Here is a 21,906-nt window from a genome sequence, read left to right as displayed (position 1 = left end):
ACTTAACTGTAAACACACCTGACAGCATCATGAGTCTTTAAAAATATTCCATGATTTTACTATTTTTTTAATCTCTCCCCTTTCTATAGTTTACTATTCTAGATCATGTTTAAAACTTTGTATTGTTAATACCTCTCATGTTATTGCCTGTTTAAGATGAATCACTTGTTTTATTTCTCATTTGTAAGTCTCTTGGATAAAAGTGTCTGCTAAATGAATTAATCCAAATGTGATATTTTTCAAGATTTGGAGCCAGCAGAGTAGGCCTACCTCTCAAACAATCAAATCATCAAATGCATCATACCTAACAATAAATAATACTCTTGTGTCAGGTAAGTCCATTTAGGATTTTTAGAAAATACATGTGTTGCATGTCTTGTAATTACTTAAAACTGTAATCTATGTTAAAACTATAAATAATAATTGAATATGTTACAATTTATCATCTTGTAAAATCTTATGTTATTTCCTGGCACATGAATGTACAAGTCTAAATAAAGAAATAAAATTATCTAGTGAACTTGGTTATGTGAAAGTAAGTAGTTTAGTTAATTTGACACTTCTGACCCAGATGGTTTCGTATCATGACAGTATGCTATAGGGCAGGGAAGTTTCCTTCTAGTAAATGGCTCATGACAAAGAACTAATAGGGCAGGATTGTGATGTCATTAACTTCTCAGTTTTAACTCGGGAATTAAACGGGACAACCTACTTTCACAAAGAGGCCGCAGCCATCACTATGGATTCTTTCATTGAATGCATTTAATTTGTAATTTTATCACAATCAAAAACTTTATTAACAGTCATTTAAGTAGAATATATTAAATGATCCACAATCTCACTTTACAGCTGATGTAACTTTTCATGTTTTTTGAATTTGAATGTTTAAGCATTCCCATTTTATTATATCAAAGTCACAAACAGCACTATTTAACCAGGCCTATAAGACATAGGTTTAGTTGATGGTGGGCTCAGTTTTCAACCAGGTCTATTAGATTAATTAAAATAAAGTAATAAATTATACATTAAAAACATAATGTTATAATGTATATTCTTTGATTATATATTTTAGCATACACTTCTACAGAGATTAAAATATCACAATGTTCTTAAAAATATTAGTGGGATTTTTGTTTTTATTTTTTAAAGTGCTGTTGATGATGATACCCGAACCATCGTCAACAGAAACTACAGTATCATACAGTCACGTGAAAGTGACGTAATATGAATGCGGCTCACACACCCGGAAGTAGTCACGACTTCTGGGCTGTTGCTATGGATGTGAAGTAGTCGCTAGATGTGACAGTTTGGTGAATATTTACGTGATGGTTAGCACTTACCCATGTATGATCAGCTCGTGTTAATAATCTCTAAATAGCGTGCACGCTTACCTATGAGATAAGTTTATGTTTTTGACGAGTAACGTTAGTCAAGTCGAAAGGAATTAGACATACCAAAACAAGAGCTAATGTTGTTACATCTGAGTGTGATTAAAAACCAGCTGTCGCGTTAACACGCTTGTGTCTGGTAAGTCCGCGTAGTACGTTCTGTCAGTCTTGTAATTGATTTTAGTTTCACAGATTTAGAATCTAAATACCAGTTTTTCCATGCAACTCATTAAGTAACGTTGAATGTTACAGTCATCTGTTTAGTATTAATTAACCGTGACCATGTGACTTTGCACAGTTTATATGTCAAGATGTCTGTGGAGTTGGATGTATTTGTTGGAAACACCACCATAATGGACAAAGAAGTGTATCAGCTATGGCTGAATGGATATACAGGTAGAGTATTATCCATGAGACTGTGAGTATTGTAATATCTGGTTAGGAAGTTAATAATATATTTGTCAATGTGGTCGTCCTCATAGTTAATGATGCAGTGAAGGTGCGGATAGAAGGAGGTGTGATGGAGGAGTGTGAGGCGAGTGCAGAAGTGCTGCTCAGTGACACAATGGACCAGTACAGGACTTTCCAGATGTGCGAGAGACTTTTGCACCACCCGGCGAAACTAGCCAATCAGCTGCTATTTCAGATACCACCAGACAGACAAGCCATGCTCATTGAAAGGTATGCACTGGTTTTTGTCTTGCTAGTTTAATTTGTTTGGGTTATTATGCAATTTAAAATATTTATTTGCATTTTTGTATTTCTAGGTATTATGCTTTTGATGATTTGTTTGTTCGAGAGGTTCTGGGAAAGAAGCTCTCCAAAGGAACCAAAAAAGACCTTGATGATGTTAGTACAAAGACAGGCATTACATTGAAGAGCTGCAGAAGACAGGTGAGCTGAAGGACTACATTTAAGGATGTTTTGAAACTTTGAATTCGTTTCTCCTTGTTCTGTTGGTGCATAAAAGAAAATTATACATAAAAGTCTGTCAGGACCACTATCATCAAAATGATCGATACTCAGGATGAACTTTGGTTTGGCAATATTGGTCTCTCCTGGGCAAAAACTCACTGCCCATCCATGCAGCCTGTCATGAATGAGTAGGAAGACCAGTAATAATAACTCCCTGGGGTGAACAGAACAAGGCAGATATCATTAATGTACTTAAAGTGTACATAACATACACGGTTTCACCTAATCTTATTAGTTTAATTTTGATTACCTATAGAGTAGTACTGCATCCATCATATCGCCAAAAAGTCTTTTGTTTTATCATATTTCTAAAAGAAAAATACAGCTTTCCGATTCTCTCCGGAAAAAGCTGAGCTCCTGGAGGCGTGCCGTGGGCGGAGCTATAATACTGATGTTTCGTGTTGTTTCCATTAACATATATTCACTTATGTGCTGATTTCCAACAAAAGACAGAAATCTGACACAGTTGTACTTACATGAATGGGGTCTTTTATCACTGGGACCTCTCCATGTTTTAATAGCAAACGATGTGCAAATCCAGCGTCGACCGGGGCCTTGTTTATAAAACATTTGTCACTGAAATGACGAGAACACATAAATGCACTTGCTACACTCCGTTGCTGCACCCGAAAAACAAACTGCATCCAGTGTTCATGTAACGCTGGGTTTTTTGGGAAGCTGAACACGGTAAACTTTCCTTTGCATCCAAAAACACTCTTATTTGGAGATATTCTTGAACAAATCCTATGCAGCGCTGCCACGATTTCCAGATGAAGTGAGCTCTCCTTTGGTCGACGTGTGCGCGGGCACGCTTTTCCAAGAGAAATGGTCATATAAGGAGTTCCACCATCGTCTACGTCATTAGATCCACGATCGGAAAAAAACAGCCGAAACTTGTACCAACCCGGATGTAAGATTTTCGACACAGAAATTCTCTGTCATTCATCCAAAACATTTTTTAAAACTTTGGCCATGTTAAGCTTGAGAATCCATCTCTTTAACACTGTGAACAACTCTGAATATACAAAACACCATTGTAATGATATTTAATGATATTTAAGTGTAACACTTTATTCAAGATAAAGGAGTTTGATTTGCAAGGAATATCAGAAAGCCAAGTCTTGACTGTGGCGAAAGGTGGAGCTGGGGATGGAGGAGGGTAATTTGCTCCTGAGCAAGCTGAAAAGCTGCTGAATACTACTGAATAGAGTTTATATAGGAATGCCACGACATGTGTCGTATTCCTATAGGTAGATGTGATCAGCTGAGAATCAGCTTGACTCACTTTGACTCACGTGACCTGCCAGAACTAAGCTAATGCTTAATTTCTGTTTAGCTTAGCGTTTTGTGCTGTCGTTTTTTAATTACCAAGCCTAAAGATACAAAACAAAGGCAAATGGATAGAGCCATAACCTGGATAGATTTTATGACATATTTTGTGAACTTAGCGAACATCCGAAACCATGTACTTGGCTACATGCAGTTGTTGTATATGTGTACATGTGGTGGTATTTTTACCAGCTAATAAAATGTGTAAAGGAGTCAAAACAGATCTATAAATTCTGTTGCACACATTGAGATCTGCTGTCTGCTGTCTGTACCGAACTGTAACAGGCTTGAGCATTTTGTCTTTTTAGGGTCGCATCTTGAGACATAACTTCTTGATTTTGGTTTGTTTAGATGTCTTTGGTCCATTTAACATATATATCATGTATCAGTCAAATCATACAAGAGTTTGTTTGGAAGTACTTGTTTGGTTTAATAGAGTAATCTCACCAGTGTACAGTTAATCATACTAAACCTGCCAAGTATAAACACACCCTAAGACTATAAACTTCTTATTGGTAGCTAAGATTTATGCTTGGATACATTTCCAGACCCCTTTGGAAATGAAATGTTTGTATCTATTTCCTTAAACACAGTTTGACAACTTCAAACGAGTGTTCAAAGTGGTGGAAGAACTCAAAGGCCCCCTGGTGGAAAACATACGGCAACACTTTCTGCTACCTGATCAATTAGCCAGGTGAGAAAGTCTTTTTCTGAGAAGCTCCTTCTTTCTAAACCTTTTTAATTATTCTAGAAATCTGGTAGAAGTGAGCTCAGAAAATAAGGAACCAAACAACAACAACAAAAAAAGGAATGGTTGTTACATTATACGCATCCATTCTTCCAGTTGTATATTCATTAAAATTGTGAGAATGCAAGATCCCATGAACAGTTGCTTCAGTGTTGATTTAGTGCGTTTTCACCTTCTCTTACTAAATGGTCCTGCCAATTCCTCCTCCAGAGACTATGCTGCAATAGTGTTCTTTGCCAATAATCGTTTTGAGACGGGGAAGAAAAAGTTGCAGTATCTAACCTTCCAGGACTTTGCCTTCTGTGCTGGGCAGCTCATCAACAACTGGACTCTAGGAGCTGTGGGTAAGACCAGTTACACAGCTCTCACACAGCCATCTGCAATACTTGAAATTGGTCAATCATGGTGATTAATAGTCAAATATGTTTGTATAATGGCCACTAAACTATAAGACTGTTATGCCAGGCAGCCCATTCCCTACATTTTGATTACTTAATTATGTCTCTTGTACCACTCAGGTTATTTTATTATTATAATAATTAATTATACTGTATTATTAATAATTACATATCTGTTTATTTCTTAGGTAGCCATATATTAAATATATGAGAAAATACAGTCAACTGGTCATTGTTGTAAAACAAATCTCTTCAGAGTGATACATTAACGTCTTAATGTTATGAATTCATTTGACATTTGTTCTTGAGCATCTAGTCTGAGGTTATTAATGGACACTGTCATTCTGACCAATTGTGTAGTTTAGAAAAATACTGACATAGAAGAAAAGATCTCCTTTTATGTCTTTGTCTGTTCTTTCAAAATCCACCATTTCTCTCCTTTAGATAACTTGATGGAGGACATGGATGTAGATCTGGATAAGGAATTCCTTCAAGACCTCAAAGACCTCAAAATTCTAATCACAGATAAGGATCTCTTAGATCAACACAAAAGGTGTGTGTGAGCGAGTGATTTGGAAAGGGAGAAGAGAGATGCGGGTTTGAGGAGGGCTGTTGTAAATGTCCTAATGCTTCATGCTTACTCCCTCTGTCTCAACCGTATGAATAATGAAACCTCTCATCCACTCAGTTTAGTGTGCACTGCTCTGCGGGGGAAAACCAATGTCTACAATGAGATGGAAGCCAATTTTAAGGTAAGAGGTTTTATATTCTTGTGAAATTAATGTTTTTCTACACGATTCGTGACTTCAAAATATCTCTTGCTGAAGAATCTGTCAAGGGGCCTTGTAAATATCGCTGCCAAATTAATCAACGCAAAAGATGTTCGTGATTTCTTCATCGACCTTGTTGAAAAGGTACCTTTTTTTAGTTTAATAAAAGCATCTATCAGATCTGATATGCTCACAAAGCATTAATTCCTTGTTCTCTTTACAGTTTATCGAACCTTGTCGATCAGACAAATGGACATCAATAGACATGAACCTCTACCTTACTCATTATACTAACTCGGCACATATCCTTGACACCTTCAAGTAAGTCTCACTGTGTGTGTTGTTCAGTATGTACTGTCATTTTTTTCTTGAACAATTGCTGCATAAAGAGGTCTGTGTTCAAAGGAAATTCTCTTTGCAACCAGTGGGGGTCACTGTATCATATGCACATGGTTTAATCTGTAGTCACCTCTGTTTCCTGTCCAGTCATTTATGCGGTTAAACCACTGTGGAATGTGGTTTTCTGTTTATCCAAACAAAATCCCAAAACTCCAAATCATTTGGAAAATATATATTCATCTCAAAGTGCACTATTTTTAAAATGTTTTTAAAAGAAGCCTCTTACTCTCACCAACCTGCATGTATTTAATCAAAAATACAATAAAAACAATAACATTGTGAAATTTCATTACAATTTAAAATGACTCTTTTATATATATATATATTTTCATTCATTCAAATGGTTCTAATATGCTGATTTGAAACATTTCGTATTATCAGTGTTTGTTGACAACAGTTGTGCTGCTTAATATTCTTTAAGAAACTGAGATGTATATATATTTTTTCAGGATTCTTTGACAAATTGAAAGTTCAAAAGAACATTATGTTTTATTAAGCATTTATTAACTCTTTACTGTGACTTTGGGTAAAAATAAAGTAATAATCATCTTACTGACCACAAAATTTTCAATTGTAGTGTTTATGAAGAGAATTTCACATCAAAATAAACATTTTAAATGTCAGTTTATAAGCTGAAAAAACTGACACGTTTTTAAACCTCTCTTCCTCTTTTTTTCCTCAGGCACCATGCTGTCTGGACCAGGTACATGGGAGTTATCAAAAGTTGCATCCTTAGACTGTACCACGACTAAAGAAGAATCTCCATTTCTCTCCCTTACATTTATGCATTTAGGAGATGCTTTTATCCAAAGCGACATACCGTGCATTCATGTTATACATTTATTATTTTACCAGTATGTGTGTTCCCTGGGAATCAAACCCATGACCTTTTGTGCTGCTAACACAACGCTCTACCACTGAGCCACAAGAACAGTTAATCTTAATGATATCTCATCTTCTTGCAGTCATGCATCTGATGATTATTTGGCCTGATGTTAATTTTTTTTTTTTCAGTTTATCATCTACTTTTTTTAATCCTTTCCCAAATATGTCCCCCTACCAGCTGTCCATCTCTTCACCTCCCTCTACCCCTGCTTCATTCTTTCACTCCTTGGCCTCCAGAACTGTAGGACTTGTAAATAAACACAGCATGATTTCCTCAGACACTGTCTGCATTGTGTTTTCATTAACTCTCCTTTGTGGGTTTTCCCATTTAACAAACACACAGAAAAATAACTGTATATTTGGTAATGATGGAGGTTCAGAACAAGGCTACGCACTGATCATACTTGTTTTGATTGACATAATTTGGGGGTCTTAATGGTAAATAACATGCTAACAGTCCAAAGGATGTTGTGACTTACATGTGTGTCTTTATGGTCCAGAAACTCCTGACCCCTCTGGCTTGACTAGAGTAAGTGGGTGCATGATGGGTGTGAGGTCTGTGTGTGGGCCCCGCTGGGGCCCGGGAAAGCAGTAGGGGGCCACAATTTGTCAGACCTTGGTGGCACAATGTACATGTGTGTTTTTGCAATAATAGTATGTAATGACAGCTGTCAGGCCTACCGCGTTACTCTAAAGGTGTTTTGGTACAAGAGTAATGGCAAACAGATTTGTTTACCCTTTTGTCAATTGCAGAGCAAAACAATGTTTATTTCTTTGTATAATTTGATGAAGCTTGAATGTGATGCCTCTAACATCAGGAATGCGCAAGTAAGTTAAAGGCCTCAATTAAGCAAAGGATACTGTATGTCCCTGATATAAATATAAAAGCTATATTAGCATACTATTATGACTTCTGCCAAAATAAATAGTATGTTAGTTGCTATTCTGAATTCAGTATTACACTCTTAAAAATAAGGGTTCCAACGATTGTCATTCATTTGAGTCTTCCAGTAATTCTGTGTAGGCAACTACAGATTTATTGTTTAGCAAAATACAATTAGTAACAAGAAATTTTATATGGTTTTATATATACTGTATACATGGTTTATGTGTTTGTTTTTTGAAAGAACAGTCATCTTACAAAGCAAACATATCTGCAATAACGTTTTAAAAGGTGACACAAACTTGATACACAAGCCTCAAAAATGATGTTGTGATGTTAAGAGCTCATCCTTTTACAAAACATAACTAACAGTAGTGAAAAAACAGTTTAATGTCAGCAAAGCAATACTCCTTTAACAGCAGTAATAATATTGCTTAATATGAAACTCTTAGCCCAGATTTTGGCTAGTTGGGACAACATTTGGGGGAATTCTAAAATGATTTTCAACATTGTAGTAACACGTAAGGCACATTTCTTTGGTACTTGTGACTCAAAAGCTCCCATAAACTTGAAAATGTGCGGTATCTTATATTTGGAGAACATCTGATTGGACAAAAAAAATCTGTGTAATGCAGTAATTAATATGTAATTTCATATATGTATATCTGCTAAAAGTGAATTTTGTCAACACTGACAAGTACTTAAGCATGTAAATAGACCCAAATTTCTAATTCATGCTCTATTGAGCATGTAAATTAAAAGTGTACTAGCAGTAAGAATGTGAGTCTTTCCATTGCCTCTCATTTTTAGTAATATCAGCCTGTGAGTACCTCCAATTTCAATATTTAGACACAGCAAAAAAAGCAAACAACTTTTCCAAGCAGACGTGCGTCCTATCCTCCCTTCTTTCACTCTACCCTTGCCTCCTCTCTCTCTTTCTCTTTCTAGTTTGCTCTCTAATTTTTGTCTGCATTCCACCAGCTTCTCCCAAGCTATAAATATCCAGCCGAATGAAAGGAATAGAGAGAGCAAGAGACCAAAAAAGATGGGAGGGATGGAGGGGAAAAGAGAAAGAAAGTTGCAGGCTGTGGGGGGCGAGTTTAAATGAAACCAGGTGGGGTCTCTGCCTGTGTGTGTGTGTGTGTGTGTGGCTGGTTCATATGCGTGTATGGAGGGGGGTTGGCTGCATGTGTGTGTGTGAATCTGTATGCTGTTGTTCTGTCGTTGAGCTGGACGCATTTGGAATTTTGGAATTTGGGCCGCAGACCAGGAATTTTCATCCTGGGGGGTCAGACGAGGGGGGTCTGGGGGCGGAGGATGGCCGTGTAGGGGGGCTGTATGGGGGTCAGAATGGGCTGTCCCTCTCTCCTCTCTTCCGTCTTTCCCTCCCTTGCATACATTCACAGTCCAGCTGTCTGTCTCCACACTCACTCTGTCAGGCTGAGGAGTGAGGATAGAAGAGAAGACGTGCCACCACTGCACTGAAACAGACTAGAGAGGGATCCACCGGAAGAAAAGAAGAAAAAGCACTTCATTCAAGAACACAGCAAGAAGAAAGCCTGGCCTGTGAGTATAGCACGTTTGCGAAAGAAAATCTACTATTGCACTGAAATATAACGTCATTGTACTCCAGTAGCTGTTGTTTGCATGGGGTCTTTGGACCATCGTGGATCTCCTCATCTAAGTAAAGCAGAAGCGTCAGGCTGAATTGAAGTTATGTCACAGACAGTGTGGCAGAAGGAGAAAGCGATAAAGGGCAAACTAAGGAAAATTTCAACTGGCCAGTTTGCAAGGCTGCACACGTCACACTCACTCTCCAGCTCTCTTCCAAACATCCACGACTACAGACAGCACACTAGAGAGAGAACAATCAATCACATTATCCAACAGATTCCACTTCTCCTACCATACGTACTGGTGAAGATCGTATTATCTTATTACAGTACATCTACCAACTTGCATGCTTCAGCAAAAAATGTTGTTGCGTTTAGTTTTAACATTTATTACTCAACCATCATGATGGTTTTAAACATCTCTACACGTCTGTAGTGTTGCAAAACTTTCCAATCTCTTTTCCAACCTCTGTTTCACAACCAGATTAATGCCATTGACTGTACGTTGTTATATGAGCCCCGCAAGCGTAAAATGGGTGACTTTGTTTAGATAATGTTTCTATTTTTAAAGACAAAAAGCTGATTCATTCAAACTCCTGTCTGTTTATATGAGCTGATATGATGTGAAGGACACAGCAGAATGGGAAAATTACGCACAGACTCTCAAAGGTTTCTGAGGACACACAAAAGTCTGGGAATTTGTGGTTCGTGTATTTATAACAAAATTGTTTTGGAAGCACGGGTGTTGTTATAAGAATGTAGGCTCAATTAAAATGGCTATGTGACATCAGAACAGGGAACACTGCTTTACTGTACTTACACAGGCCACTGCTGTTACGTCACATTTGTTTATATATTCTGCTAATTACTTATGTTAGATGTTTTATTTTATATGGATGGATGCTGGCTTGAGCATTCATATAAAGGCAATGAGTGTGACAGGGAGTCAAGTAAATCAGACTGGGGCCCTCTGTTGTAGCCACATTAGCTTTCTATTTTTGGTATTTGGAAATATTAATTTGTCTTCTCAGGGTTGCTAAAGTAAGCAACGGGGAAGTAGCGAGCATCACTGATGGCCACCAAGGATCTTGTCTAGAACTTTTATAATATATAGACTACCGTTCAAAAGTCTTAATAAAAATGAAAAATTCTATTCAGCAAGGGTGCATTAAATTTATCAAAAGTTGTTACAAAAAAATTTTTAGTTTTCAAATAAACGATGTTCATTTTGAACATTATATTTGTCAAAGAATCCTGAAAAAAAGTTATGCTTTTCAAAAACATTAAGAAGCACAACTGTTTTAAATTTTGATAGTGATAAGATAGTGATAAGATACATTTCTGGAGCAGCAAATCAGCATATCAGAATTATTTCTGAAGAATCACTCTGAAGACTGGAGTAATGATGCTGAAAATTAAGCTTTTAAATAGGAATAAATTACATAAAATAGAAAACCTAATTGTAATAATAATTGTTTCATAACCGTTCAAATAAATGCACCCTTGGTGCATACTAGTAAGACCCTTTTAATAGTCAAACCCCAAATGTTTGAACACTTAGTGTACTTGTTTCTAGTTGTGGTAAATCAATATTTGAAGATAAATTTCAGTATCTGTATAATACTGCAGCCAAAATAAAAACAATTGAGTCCCTTAAAAAACTTCAGTAACTGCTGTTTAATGATATAAATTGTACAGTTATTGTGATAAACCAATATTCACTATTAACCAACTACATCTTTTGCCTCAGTAGACTCATAATTTGCTGTTTATTAACAATTAGTAAGGTAGTTGTTAAGTTTAGGTATTGTATAAGATTAAGGAATCCAAAATACGATTATGCAGAATAAGCCATTTAAATGTGCTTAAAAGTAGTAATAAACAGCCAATATGCTGCATGCTATCAACTATTTAATAGTGAGAACTTGTCCCTAAACATAAGTGTTACTGATATGTTGTATCTAATGCTGACTTTCAAACATTTTAAATAGTGGCTTAATTGAGTGTCCAATTCATTTACCACAATGAATTCATGTGTCTATGCCGTCTTTGTTACCAGTACAGCCATGGGGGTCCTGGCATAAAAACCCCACTTAGGTTTGCACAGGTGGGAGGAGAGGAGGTCGTATTCATAAAATTATAAGTGCACTGACCAGCAAAGTTTAATGCCTGAGTGCTTTGCCCACCATGAGTTTAATGCCCAGCTGAGCACGCAGAGTTAACCATAGACATGACACTGGACTAGTGTGAGTGTGTTTACAAGGGTGAACGAGAGGTAGGAGGAGAGCGTTTGTCCTTACATGTGTGTGGTCTGCCCATGAAGTCCAGTCTTTATTACTTGTGTTATTTGCGGTCATATAATCAATGCAGACTTTACAAAAGTCAAGGGACTACCAGCCAACCAAATGTTAAGCAAACAGTCGCATGCCTATTCCCATCTGAAGTGCCCCACATTTATCCATTTTGCTTCATAAGAAGCCATATAATGATGACACATCTTCTACAGAAAATTGTAAAAAAAAAAGGCTTATACAAAAGGAGGCATTCTGGGTAACCGCACTTTGACCTTTCCAGCGAACCTTGGGGGGTTTTCCTGGGAATGTGATACTGTGAGAAACACAGCAAGTGTCCGGCTGACCGTTAGTCAGAGCGCTGCCCACATCCTCTCCGCTGGCATTCCAGAAGGTCAAGTGCCACTCAGACATGATGGCAGACGATATTACCCACGCCTCCACACTGCTCACACTCCGGCCAAGCGACTGGACCCTGCTCTCGCTGGCCTCGAGTTTGTTTATGGTGGTTGATTTCAGGTTTTTCCCAGTCCAGTGCAACACCACAGGAACAGCTTGCTTTGAGATTTTGCGGGTTGCTATTTAAACCATAAGTAGCACATAGGTCAGTCAGAAGGAGCGGGTAAATCACACAGATGAGAGATTTGCGAGCATGTTTGTTTTGTCACAGCATTTCAGTTTGTTTGCGTGTGAAGTCGCAAGTGTTTCTTGTACAGTGGCTACTAAGTGGCTTAAATCATTTCATGTGGTTTGGGAGGAAAAGCAACATTTCTATCTGGAGGCTGATGCAGCGGGGATAGAATGTGCAGATTTACACGTCACCCTGTGGTTGGCTGTTTGTCACACTGAGTAAACATGACAATACTTTTGGACTGGACTCTTTGCATTTTCAGAATAGAGCTACTGTTGGACTCTGTCATGTTGCAGCATCTTGTGTTTGTGTGCACAGTCAATATCAATGTATGTCTGGATTTACAGAAAAGAAGGCCAGGAAAATAGAGTTGTGTTTAATAGGTCTGTGTGAAACCTTGACGTTAGTGAAATGCCAGAAATGTTTCATATAAATTACAGTTAATATTTAATAATTACAGTTAATAATTGCTCTTGGGGTTTTTGAATAAAGAAAGGAGCAATCGAAACTAACAAAAAAGTACTGGATGAACAATTAACAATAATATGTCTATATTTATAAATTCCGTAAAATGATACAGTTGAACCGTTGTTAGTTCATTATACTGCATATATTAACAAAAATCAACAAATTGAACCTTATTGTAAGTTATAAGTGTTATCAGATTCAGATTCATTCTTTATTGTCCTCAGAAAGAGCGAGGAAGTTTGTTTTCACAGACTACACAAGCTATACGGTCTGATAAAATTACGTAATCCAAAGGGACTTTTAGGAACTTGTCAGAATCAATATTTGTAATACGCAGTGACAGATTTATTAGACAACTAGATTAGCATATCATAGTATATATGTTAAAGTTCCAAAAAAGTATACTCTGATAAATTCATTGTACAACATTACTTTTAAGAATAGGCAAAGGGCCTATTTAAAAGTCTTATTCTCTCTGTTTATCTCACAATGCATACCATAATGCAAGTATCATAAAAAAAGAGTGATACACAATAATTAAAAATTCAGTGCTATTCAAGTCTGAGATTATGTTTAAGTCTTTTTGATTTTGTTGCATTTATAATACAACCACCAGGGGGAGTCTGGTACTCAAGCAATTTTAGCGGTCATGTGGATTGCTATTAGAGGCCCTGACACTACATTAGGCCTATACACGTAATAAAGTTGCAATAAACCACAGACATCAGTTTTGATTTTTAGATATGACTATAGTGGGGTCACTTATATGTGTTCAAACAGTGATGTGTAAAGCTAAAGTTGTTTTGTTTCTCATCCACAGATTGCTCAGTGTAACTTCATCGCAGCTTCATCTAATCCACACCAGATACTCTATCAGAGAGTGTGTATGTGTGTGTGAGAGAGTGCATGTCTGTCTGATTTCTCTTTAGTCAACGCTCTTGGAGGGGTTTTTCTGCCTGTGCTCATCAGATCGTGTAGTGTGTGTGAGGATGCGGCCCGGGTGTGTTTTGGTCTTTTGTATGTGCATCTCTGTGTTTCTCCACCGCGCTATTTCACAGCCACCCACAGAAACTGACACCTACACGGTAAGGAGGAACAAAACCTCCCCGTCTTTCTCCCTCCCTTTTCTATCTTTAAAATATATCTTCATAATATATGTTGCGTTACTATATCTTTATATCTTATATTCACACACAATGTGTAACTATGCTATATAGTTTAATTTCTACTTTAAGTGTGCTTCTTTAATTCCCCTATAGGAATGTACAGATGGATATCACTGGGATTCACAGACTCAACACTGCAAAGGTAAAACACAAAACATCCAATTAAAAAGGTCCTTATGCAGAGTTCAACACAATCTAATACCCTGACCAGGATATCTGTACAAGTTCACTTTTCTTTAAAACAAATCATCAAATACAGACAATAGTTAAATCACACAGATAAGGAGTTTTGGATAAGTATACATACACACACACACACACACACACACAAAATATACTTAATGCATAATTAAAATATGTAATAAAAAAACTATAGGTATATGAAGGAATCTCGACAAAAGGTATCTAAGCTTCAGTTGAAATTATATTTCATAACAAGAATGTTTTTGCCGTATTTTTGACACCTTTGTGAACATAACAGAAAATAATTTTAGTGTAGTTTACAGTAATGTTTAATATTATTTATTTAAAGTAACAATTTGACATACAGAAACCTCATTTTAAACGACTGTTGCAATGCTACTGTATAATTTATGTATGTGTCTTGTAACTGTTATGTAACTATTATCATATAGTGTGCTTTTTACCCACAAACACCTGCCTGTAATGTGTGTCTGCAGATATAAATGAATGTGAGACAATCCCAGAGGCCTGTAAGGGAGAGATGAAGTGCTTTAACCACTATGGGGGCTACCTGTGCCTTCCTCGCTCTGCCTCGGTCATCCCTGCCCCTGAACCCCCCAACCAGATCCACCCCAGCCTGGAGAACACAGCCAGTGAGCCATTCAACCCCTGCCCTCTGGGTTTTGAGCCACAGGGAGACAGCTGCGTGGGTGAGTGTGTGATAGGAATCCGTGTTTGCAGGAATCAGCGTTGTAAACAGTAGCCATTATACAAGGTCACTGAGTCATGTCATGTGTGTCCGGATCAAAATGGAAATCAGCTTTATCAGTGAACGGGATGATTAAAGGGGGATTATTGCATGCAGTGTTTTAGTTTTGATTGTTAGTGTTTGAATGACTCAGACAGGAACAGGTGGTCAGGGGAAATGGTCAGCTAGTTTTTGCGCTCAGACAACTGTGGGAGTCATGCTGAAGTCTTGGCAGGGGGCTGGTCTGCAGGGGGTCGAGGAATTTACTAAGACTGAGGCATCCCAGCTGTCGTCTACCGTCAAGAGGAAACAAATAAAGATAATGTTACTGATGTAGACACAGCTTTCCCATGAGCTCCAGTGCCAAAACTGAGAAGACAAAGAAAGATAAAAACTGAACCAGAGATGTGTCCACTATAAATTTTCACGATTCTGTCTCACAAAAACAGATGTGGATGAGTGTGAACAGGACAGTCATGACTGCCAGCCCAGTCAACAGTGTTTCAATACAGAAGGCTCCTTCTCCTGCCAGTGTCCAGATGGGTATCGCAAAGTGGGAACAGAATGCATTGGTGAGAAATGAAAATTGCTGTGTAATTTTGTAGCAAACCCACAACATATTTAATCTCTCCAAAAATCCATCACAAAGATGGATTTGTATTTATACTCATGTCATGTTTATTTATACTCATTTTATTTATACTTGGGTTGTTCCAAACCTTCCCTTGTGAAAAAGAAGTACGCTTAAAGGGGTAATTTACCCAAAAATTCTCTCATCATTTACTCAGCCTCAAGTTGTTTGTAACCTGTATGAGTTTTTTTCCTGCTGAATACAAAAGAAGATACTTTGAATAATGTGTGTATCCAAACAGCCATGCATTGACTTCCATAGTATTTTTATCCATACTATGGAAGTTAGTGTGGTCCATCACCTGCTCAGTTATCCATATTCTTAAAATGCAAGTCATGTGAAGCCATACGATTGATTTATGTGAGGAACAGACTCACAAAATTGAAGCTGGTTCATTTACATGCAAATATGTTGAAACCACAATGCATCTCATCAGTGTTGAGGGCATGAAGGTGTAAATGTTGACAGACTTTCATTTTGGGTGAACTATTGTTTTAAAGTTTGAATTTGGTACAATTTCAATATTAAGTAATGTTTGTGGGTAAAATTAGTTAATAAAGTGAGCTCCAGTATACCTGCAAAGTAATTTCTTGACAAGAGCTTATATATCTTTAAAGGGATAGTTCACCCAAAAATGACAATTCTGTCATTAATTACACACCCTCATGTTGTTTCAAAACCGTATGACCTTCGTTCATCTTCAGAACAAAAATTAAGAAATTGTAATAAAATCCATGAGCTTTCTGTCACTCCATAGAGAGCAATGTAACTGAAATATTCCCAGACCAAGTGAGACTTGTTTATATGCAGAGGAAAGCAATGCGCATGCATCATGGTACACTCCATAATGGTGGAATTGGAGGAGAAGAATTGTTGAATAAAGATGTTACTTTTGTTTTATTTTCGCACAAAAAGAATTCTCATAGCTTCATAAAATTACTGTTGAACCATGGATGTCACATGGATTATTTTATCGATGTCCTTACTACCTTTCTGGGCCTTGACCATGGTAGGACCCTTGCTGTTTTTGATCAGATTTAATCAAAAATAAATTAATTTGTGTTCTAAAAGATGAACAAAGGTTTTACGGGTTTGGAATGACACAAGGATTTTTGGGTGAACTATGCTTTTAAATATGATCTTTTATCTCATATAAAATTATATTATCTTAATTATGTTAATTATAATTTAGAAATATTATCTTAATATTAAATATCTATAAATAGTATTAGTTAACACCTTTGAAACAAGTTGTTGCCAGGGTTAAGTTCCAGAGAGGATTGCATTTTATGAGTATATTGTACCTTAAATGATATTAAATGGCAAGATCATCTATCAATGTCTGTTCAGTCATACCAATGAGGAATAAAATTGATTTATATGTGATCTAATTTTATGTTTGAATACTTTTCAGACATTGACGAGTGCCGGTACCGCTACTGTCAACATCGCTGTGTTAATGTCCCTGGCTCATTCTCCTGCCAGTGTGAGCCTGGTTTCCAGCTGGCTGGCAACAATCGCTCCTGTATTGGTAAGCCAACCCACACGCTCACTCCCACGCCCCGTTTTGCCATACCCTGAGTCATAGGCCAACCCACCCCACACACACACACACAAGCACTTGGAATCCAAACCCACGTACTTACACAACTCCATCCTACACCTATTTTTCTTTGAGTAAAAGCCAAAATATTAACCAGTAAAAGAGCACTTTGTGCATATTGGAAAACGAGAAATCGAGACATTAAAGTCAGTGTGAATTGTTGTTTGCAGCACACTTAGCTTTTGTAACTGGACGTGTTTCCAAGTGAAATAATATATTCAATATGAAAAATAAAGTAGGACAGGATTTTATTTTATCCATCAGGAATTGATTGGGTCATGGAAAGCGAGTGCTACATGAGAAACGAGATGAATTCCAGTTTGTTGAAGTATTGTCAAAATAGCCTTTTTGAAATTCTAATTAAAGGAATAGTTCATCCTAAAATTTAAATAGGCTAAAAATATACTCAACTTCAGGCCATACAAGTTATAGAGGAGTTTATTTCTTCATCACAACAGATTTAGAGAAATTTAGCATTACATCACTTTCTCACCAATGGATCCTTTGAAGTGAATGGATGCCATCAGAATGAGAGTCCAAACAGCTGATAAAAACATCACAGTAGTCAATCAAAACGTGTATTTATTTATTTTTTATTTTTTGAACAACACCTTCTGCATCCGCTCTGGAGATGACAATGGAGACTTTTACATCAGGGTACTTTAAAAATTATTTCACTTACTGCATATTCTGAAAGAATAACTTAATTTGGTGTATATTCTTATTATACTGAAAACTGACGTACAGTAATTTTGCAATTATTTTGTCATGTTTTCCAGTACACAATCAAAAATAGCTAAATTCACATCTTGAATAAAGTAGATTTTTTCTTACCCCATTGGCAAAATATCATCTTAAATATAAACACTAATGTTCTGGGTGTGGGGTCAATAAGTTTATTTATTTATTTAATATTAATTAATACTTTTCGGCAAAGATGCATTAAATTGATTAAAAGTGACATTATTTAAAAAGTTCAAAGGATTCCAGATAAATAAAAAGCATATATATATATATATATATATATATATATATATATATATATATATATATATATATATATATATATACATACACAAAATATGTTTTTTTTTTGAGCAAGAAGTTCTCAGAAAACTTTTGGATAAACCATTACTTTAATTATTTTAATTTCAGTTAATTAGGATGATATTTTTCTGTAAAGTACCATGCACTGATGAACTGTACACAGTAACACCATAAATGTGCATTAAGACAAACTTGATTAATTGGATGCACTAAAATTAAACTGCACTTCCTCTAAGGTATGCCTAAAACAAAAGCATTGAGTTTTTGATTTTGCTTAAGTAGCCACCTAAAATTATTAAAAATTGATTTATGTCAACAATAATAGCCATTCCTGCTCATAAAGTATCTATTTTACATAATTATTTACATCCTTCACTTTTTGCCTTATGCTTAGTATTTTCAATTACAATCCTGTCTGTTGCACTCAGATGTTGATGAGTGTGGCATGGGGGCCCCCTGCAGTCAGAGGTGTTATAACACTTATGGGACGTTCCTGTGTCGTTGTGAGCAGGGTTATGAGCTGGGGCCAGATGGCTTTTCCTGCAATGGTAAGCTAAGAGCAAACACAAACAAATGTGGAAAAACTAAAATAAATATGCATATTTGTGAAAAATATTTATGCATGTTACAACTGCAGCAACTGATCATATTCATTCTCTGTCCTCAGACATAGACGAGTGCAGCTACTCCAGTTACCTGTGCCAGTATCAGTGTGTTAATGAGCATGGCAAATTCTCCTGTGTCTGTCCTGAAGGATATCAGCTTCTGGGCACGCGCCTCTGCCAAGGTTCACCTCATTTTTTTACTCACTTCAAATTCACTAATAGGGCAAATAAGAGACTCTTATTTATTAAATAAGATTTTTAATCTTTTTTGATTTATTAAATATTATTAAATAAGAGATTCTTTCTTTCTTTGAATCTAGACATAAATGAATGTGAGACAGGAGCTCATCAGTGCTCTGATGGACAGACCTGTGTGAACATTCATGGAGGTCACAAATGTGTTAACAACAGAAGCTGTCAGGAACCTTACGTACAAGTGTCTGAGTGAGTAAACGATTTGAAAATACCACAAGAAGCATTTGCAGGCTATTCCGTTCACACACAGTTTTGCATCAAAACTTCTGAGATATTTTCCTCCCTATTAATTGTCTATTCTTCATCAGTAGTGCCTATTGAGACATATCTAACATGGTTTATTTATTTTCCCATATCTGAGACCAGTTCTTCAGTCTGTGCCTCCGAGCATGTCTCAACAGAATCTGCACTTCCACAAGCTTTAAATGAATAACAGGTGGTCAGGCATTTCTGAAGAAATATCTGGCTAGAATGATGGTATCTGAAATTTTAAGCCAATTTTCTGGACATACTTGTATAATTTGGTACAGTTATAAGTCATGCAAAAACCTGACCTAGTGGATACTTTTAAGTTTATGTATCAGTTTTATTCCAATAATTTAAGTGCAGTTCTGTTTAAGCCATGTCAAAAATTCTAAATCAGTCCAGTCCTGTAAAAGTGTATTGATTCTTTTCACTTAGATTTAGTGCTGAAAAATTTAGCTGAGGTCTGTCCTAACTGATGTAATTTTCTCTCTTTATTCAGTCGCTGTACATGTCCTATCACAAAGCCTGGCTGTCGAGACATGCCCTACTCCATCGTGCATCGCTACATGAGCATCACGTCCGAGCGCTCTGTCCCTTCAGATATTTTTCAGATCCAGGCCACCAGCGTCTTACCTGGAGCTTACAACACCTTCCGCATCCGCTCTGGAGATGACAATGGAGACTTTTACATCAGGGTACTTAAAAAATTTGATTTAACTGCATATTCTGAAAGAATAACTTAATTTGGTGTATATTTTTATTATACTGAAAACTGACATACAGTAATTTTTGCAATTATTTTGTCATGTTTTCCAGTACACCCTCAAAAATAGCTAAATTCACATCTTGAATACAGTTGATTTTTTCTTACCACATTGTCAAAATATTATCATAAATATAAACACTAAAGTTCTGGGTGTGGGGTCAATAAGTTTTTTTTTATTATTAATTAATACTTTTCGGCAAGGATGCATTAAATTGATTAAAAGTGACATTGTTTAAAAAGTTCAAAGGATTCCAGAAAAAAACAAAAACATTTTTGATCAAATAAATGCACCCTTGGTGAGCAATGAGACTTAATTTCTTAAAATGCTACCAACCCCAAACTTATCAATTTTGAATCGTGTGCCTGTCATATCTGTTTCCTCAGCAAATCAATAACATCAGCGCCATGCTTGTTCTCGCCCGCGCCGTGAACGGCCCCAGAGAGTACGTGCTGGATCTGGAGATGGTTTCTGTGAACCCGCTCGTGAGCTACCAGACCAGTTCTGTCCTGCGCTTGACCATTTATGTTGGGCCTCATGCCTTTTAGCTGAGAGAGATGTCCAGAGAGGGAAAAAGGGGGTGGAAGAGTGGAAGCACTGATTGATTCATCCAACAAGGAGGGCTTATGAGCTGAATATGTCTGGCAGCTGACAGACCTTTTTCCAAGATTGTACAAAAGTCATTTTCACGAGAGATGTACCAACTTATACAACCTCTACATCATAAATAATAAAAAGGCAATTAGAGACAGGCACTATATTTTAAGGACAAGATGTTGACAAGATAACAACTCACTATATTGTGAGATATAGAAAGTAGCAAAGTTACTAGCTGCACTATGACTCCAAACCTGCTGTACAACCAATGTAAACTATCTTCTGTCATTTCTAAAAATAGCCTCTTTCTCAGGATGAGGGCTGCAACTCTGCAGACTCTTTCCACTGGTTCGCTCTTCCAGTTCAGAAGTCAGCAATAATAATTAATCCCTCCTATTCAAATCAATGTAGCAATAACAATATCAAGGCTGTAAAAAGTTTCTCTGTATGTTCTTAAGTGTCAAAAAGCCTCTTTTAATTTTCCACTATGTATAATCCATCTCTGAGTTCAGTATTGTTTTTATTCATTGTTGTCATTCAGTAACCACTCAGTCATTCCAAACCTCTACCACACCACCATCAATAATGCTCATGTTACTTTGTGTAGTTTTTTTTCTACCATGCTGCCGTTGTTGTATTTCGATTCTGGATTTATTACTGTAATAAATATACAATTCTGGCTCCAGAACTCCATATGTTTACCTTCCCGCTGGGATGTTTTCTTGGCATTTTTCTGCTATGCATCCTCTTCCGCCTAATGGAAAGTCTCCCTCACGTGCCCTGCTTAACCCTTCCACCCACCCTTGCGATCTCTTGACTCATCTAACCATGGGATAGACTGGAACCCTACTGAGCAGCTGTCCGCCTCTCTGCAGCCTCATTAGCACAAGCCTGAAAAGAGATAGAGCTGATTTAGAGCACCGAAAACATTGTATATTCAGTATTATCTACAGCTTCTTGTCTGAGCCATTTATGGAAAATATTTAGTGCAAGATAGTGACATTTTATTTAGTAAAGTAGAACACGCTATTCCAGAACTCAGCCTTTTCTGATCAATACGAAGTTAGTTCGACTGAATCACAGATGCAGGTTAATAGAGCTTTCTGGATCTAAACCACGTCCAATACTGGCAGAAAGAGGGTTATTTCTGAATTTTCAGAATGGAAACGTAACCTTCTCTGAATGGAATTGCAGTGGCCTGAATCATAATGGAGTTATTGTACTTGAGGCTAATGGGGAAATGATGTCACAAGATTTACAGTACATGATTGTGTGAAGGAAGT

At 36.8% G+C, this 21,906-nt stretch overlaps 2 protein-coding genes across 3 annotated transcripts; both read left to right on the top strand.

Annotated features, from left to right (window-relative positions):
* The first annotated feature begins 202 nt into the window (after nt 1-202).
* On the top strand, nt 203-7,171 carry fibpa (fibroblast growth factor (acidic) intracellular binding protein a). 2 transcript variants are annotated; one of them, XM_059516674.1, is made up of 11 exons: nt 203-332; nt 1,687-1,784; nt 1,871-2,069; nt 2,156-2,282; nt 4,286-4,386; nt 4,651-4,784; nt 5,283-5,391; nt 5,527-5,590; nt 5,666-5,752; nt 5,832-5,929; nt 6,690-7,171. In XM_059516674.1, the coding sequence occupies exons 2-11, from the start codon at nt 1,700-1,702 to the stop codon at nt 6,757-6,759; spliced, it is 1,074 nt and encodes a 357-aa protein (XP_059372657.1). In that variant the 5' UTR covers nt 203-332; nt 1,687-1,699; the 3' UTR covers nt 6,760-7,171. The 2 variants fall into 2 exon arrangements, with proteins under 2 accessions (XP_059372657.1, XP_059372656.1); XM_059516673.1 differs by lacking the exon at nt 203-332 and adding an exon at nt 1,249-1,527.
* Nucleotides 7,172-9,111: 1,940 nt separating this feature from the next.
* efemp2a (EGF containing fibulin extracellular matrix protein 2a) lies at nt 9,112-21,316 on the top strand. Its single transcript, XM_059515577.1, has 11 exons — nt 9,112-9,341; nt 13,599-13,863; nt 14,038-14,086; nt 14,625-14,837; nt 15,325-15,447; nt 16,921-17,037; nt 18,585-18,704; nt 18,824-18,943; nt 19,082-19,205; nt 19,762-19,957; nt 20,413-21,316. The coding sequence occupies exons 2-11, from the start codon at nt 13,768-13,770 to the stop codon at nt 20,572-20,574; spliced, it is 1,320 nt and encodes a 439-aa protein (XP_059371560.1). The 5' UTR covers nt 9,112-9,341; nt 13,599-13,767; the 3' UTR covers nt 20,575-21,316.
* The last annotated feature ends 590 nt before the right edge of the window (nt 21,317-21,906 follow it).

The sequence above is a fragment of the Carassius carassius genome, chromosome 29, assembly GCF_963082965.1.
Source record: "Carassius carassius chromosome 29, fCarCar2.1, whole genome shotgun sequence".
NCBI classification, from domain to species: Eukaryota; Metazoa; Chordata; class Actinopteri; order Cypriniformes; family Cyprinidae; genus Carassius; species Carassius carassius.
The sequence above is the reverse complement of the archived record's forward strand: the minus strand, read 5'-3'. Positions and strand labels throughout refer to the sequence as shown.